Source organism: Triturus cristatus, chromosome 5_1 (genome assembly GCF_964204655.1).
Source record: "Triturus cristatus chromosome 5_1, aTriCri1.1, whole genome shotgun sequence".
NCBI classification, from domain to species: Eukaryota; Metazoa; Chordata; class Amphibia; order Caudata; family Salamandridae; genus Triturus; species Triturus cristatus.
In genome coordinates this window covers 381,355,692-381,358,969 of record NC_140587.1, presented here as the reverse complement: position 1 = coordinate 381,358,969, position 3,278 = coordinate 381,355,692, and the positions used below count along the sequence as shown (strand labels likewise).

General features: G+C 43.7%; 1 protein-coding gene across 1 annotated transcript; it reads right to left on the bottom strand.

The window, feature by feature from the left end:
• Nucleotides 1-1,806: 1,806 nt before the first annotated feature.
• On the bottom strand, nucleotides 1,807-2,484 carry LOC146830911 (general transcription factor II-I repeat domain-containing protein 2B-like). Its single transcript, XM_085603817.1, has one exon. It carries the CDS (start codon nucleotides 2,482-2,484, stop codon nucleotides 1,807-1,809), a length of 678 nt encoding a protein of 225 aa, XP_085459943.1.
• Between the last annotated feature and the right edge of the window lie 794 nt (nucleotides 2,485-3,278).

The window sequence follows — 3,278 nt, the reverse complement described above, 5'->3', positions numbered from 1 at the left end:
AGCCCTATCCTTCTGGACAAATCAGTTCCCTACCTGCAAGAGTGCCGGCACAAGGGAACTTTAACTCCCTGCTTGCACTCTTGCATGCAGGAAACACAGGTTTGCTCCCACCTGGCAGGACCAGAGAAAAGCTGCTCCTGCAGAGTGAGAGCAAACAGATGTATCTTACTACTGCCATGATGGGTGCATCCACGGGAGCCAAAAGGAGCCACAGTTGCACTAGGACTCCCCCTCAACCCCAAGGACTACCATTGCAGTGGGTGCCCCAGGTGGGGACCATGGCACCCAAGGCATTTGTAAATGTGTTGCGACCCATAGGGGATGGAGTTCATTGGGCCTCATAATGTCTTCGACGGGAGAGAGGGCACGTCCCCTCTCCTTTTTTAATAATATTGGTCCTTTCGATAGGTTTCCCAGAACCTTCTGAAGGCTCACGGAGGGAGGCTCCATGTCCACGTCCAGACATAAAAGCACACTGGCCCAAGAGATAGAGTTCCTAGGGCCAATAAAAATGACTCTTGAAGTGAGGTCGTACAGCTACCCCCCAAAAAATATGACCCCCAGGCCATGGTTCAACTCAGGGGCCCTACTTTCGCCGGCCCCGAGATGCACCTCGCCATGCCCCCAGCTGACTGCCACAAGTAACCTGCCCAGCAGCTGTTGGAATGTTGGAATGTTGGAAACGGTTTTTCCTAAAGGATACCCCACTTGCTTATCTTTGTATTCATTACCATTTATTGTTTGGGTATCCCTACTTTGTAAAGTTTACTTCCACTTGTTTTTTGTTGCACCCCTTTTTGTCGCTGTTTATACTTTCTCACATATCACTTGCTCCGTCACAATTATTCACGAGCTCTTGTGCACAGTATTCCACAGGTTACATGCCATTTAATGTAACGCAGTGTCACCCTTACATATGTTTGATTATATGTAGCTAAACATGACATATATATGCATTTAATAAAATACAATTTATTTTACCAAATCATTTTGTTTCCCTGGTTTTCCTCCCTTCACTCCCACTCTCAGCAATTGATTGTGCTGTCTGAAACTGACCTTTAATTAATACCCTATGAGACATTGTTGTATGTTACACCTACTTTTAAAAAGGGCAGGAGCCCACCTTTTCTTATAGCACTGATGCAGAAACGACTATCTGTGATGCTCCACTTCATGGGTACTCACAAACTTTCTCTCACTGGCCAAATGTACATTTGTGGCCGAGGGCCGCACAGATGGGGGTGGGGTCAGTGGGGGCAGGGACATTGGGGGTGGGCTAGAGAAGAACTACAAGGAGCACATTTTTATAATACATTTTTATTATCAGGCAATAGCAATCTTAAGAGGGATTGCACGGCAATTCGCAATAACCGATATTAAGCACCGGCCCATTGCAGCAGAGGCTTCAAAGTCCCAAAAATAGGTACGTTCAAGACAGAACCACTACAAACCTATTTTACATTTCATATCACCAATTAGTTTTCTGTAATCTGGTACCAAGTCTTAAACGGCAAGCCTTAAGAGCTGATCCAGATGTATGTCTGTAAGCTTACTTCTGAGTTTGCTCTTTAACATTCCTATTGTGGAAAATTAACTTTCACAAACATATGTTGACCCAAACATACAAATTACCTTCTGGGCCACTGTGAGAAGAAGAGGAAACTTGTCCGAAGGCACAATTTTCCAGAATTCTTCTGGTGCTTGCCCCAAAAAAGATGCTTCGAGGGCTGAATTGTGCTGCATGTCAATCAGCTCTATTTCTTCTTGAACACTTTCCATGCCAATAAGGGCAACAACGCCAAGATTTTATGCACTCACCATCCAGGGGTTTTCAACCAGTCTGAACAGAGGGGTGAGGCCTCTGGATTGAGAAAATCGGTGTTTGATCTCTCCAGAAATCTCTTCAAGACATGCACAAAGGTCTAGCTTCGATGGAATTTCTTGTGCATCTGGAAACCTCTGCATCACAGCCAACAGTTTTGGGAAGTGGGTGAAGTCACTATCAACCACTTGTTCTTTGAATAGCACATGCTTACTTTCAAAAACGTTAATACCATTCATCATGGAGGACACAAGCTGTTGTTTACCTTGCAGGGTCAAATTGAGAGCATTAAAATGTGTGAATAGATCTGAAAGAAAATGGAGCATAATAAGCCATTTCACATCCGTTAGTTCTGGGAATGATTGACCCCTACTGTTCACAAAGAGTTCAATTTCAGGAAGCAATGCGATGAGCTGCTCTAGAACCTTCTCTTTACTTAGCCAACGCACATCAGTGTTCACCAAGAGGTATATATATTCAGCTTCAGATTCCTGCAGCATTGCTTTAAAAAGTCTATGGTTAAGAGCTTTGGCATGGATTACATTTACAATTTTCACTGCAACTTTTAGGACATTGTTCAGTTCTCCATGCTTTAATTTTGCATACAATACTTCTTGGTGAATAATGCAGTAGTAGTCTATCACAGTCTGCCCGATTAGCATCTTTTTAAGCATAGACACGAAGCCTCTGTCATGGCCTAGCATGGCAGGAGCCCCATCTGTTGTGATGCTGACAAGAGTGTTCAGTGGTATGAGATTTGTTTAAAAGTAGTTAAGTAGTTGCACATGCTGTCCAGTATATCTTCTCCTCTTGTGTGTTCTTGCAGTGGTACAAGGCACAAGAGCTCTTCTTTGGGATGAAGAGATTGGTCCAAATACCTCACCCAAACTATTACCTGGGCCACATCGCCTATGTCTGTGGACTCATCCATGGCGATGCTGAAGAACGGTGACTCTCTGACGGCTTTAATCACCTGCTCCTGGACGTTTTGACCCATTGCCTCTATTGTGCGTGCACACATTGAATCTGATAGCTGTAATGCACCGATTTCCTTAAAAATTTTGACTTTATTAATGTAGTTGTCAGATAAAATTTCGGCTGCTGAAAGGAAACATTTCTTCACCAGCTCTGCATCTGTGAATCTGTGAATGGTTTCTTATGTTTGGCAAGCATGCAAGTAGCATACTTTAGAAGATGCTTCTGTAACAGCCTCAGATTCCTTCATCTGGCAAAGGAAGATCTTCTGCTGGGAAAGAAGACATTGCTTTAACGATGCCACTTTTGCAGAATGCAGTTTTGAGTTCATTGGGAAGTTCTCTGTCTATCCAGAGTTTCACGTTTTGTAGTGCTATTCCAGGTTATACCTCTTAAGAACATTTATTCTTTGCAAAGCAGGTGACTGTTTCTTTTGGGCATTCAACAAACAAGTACTCTTCTCCCCAGGCTGCCTGGAATG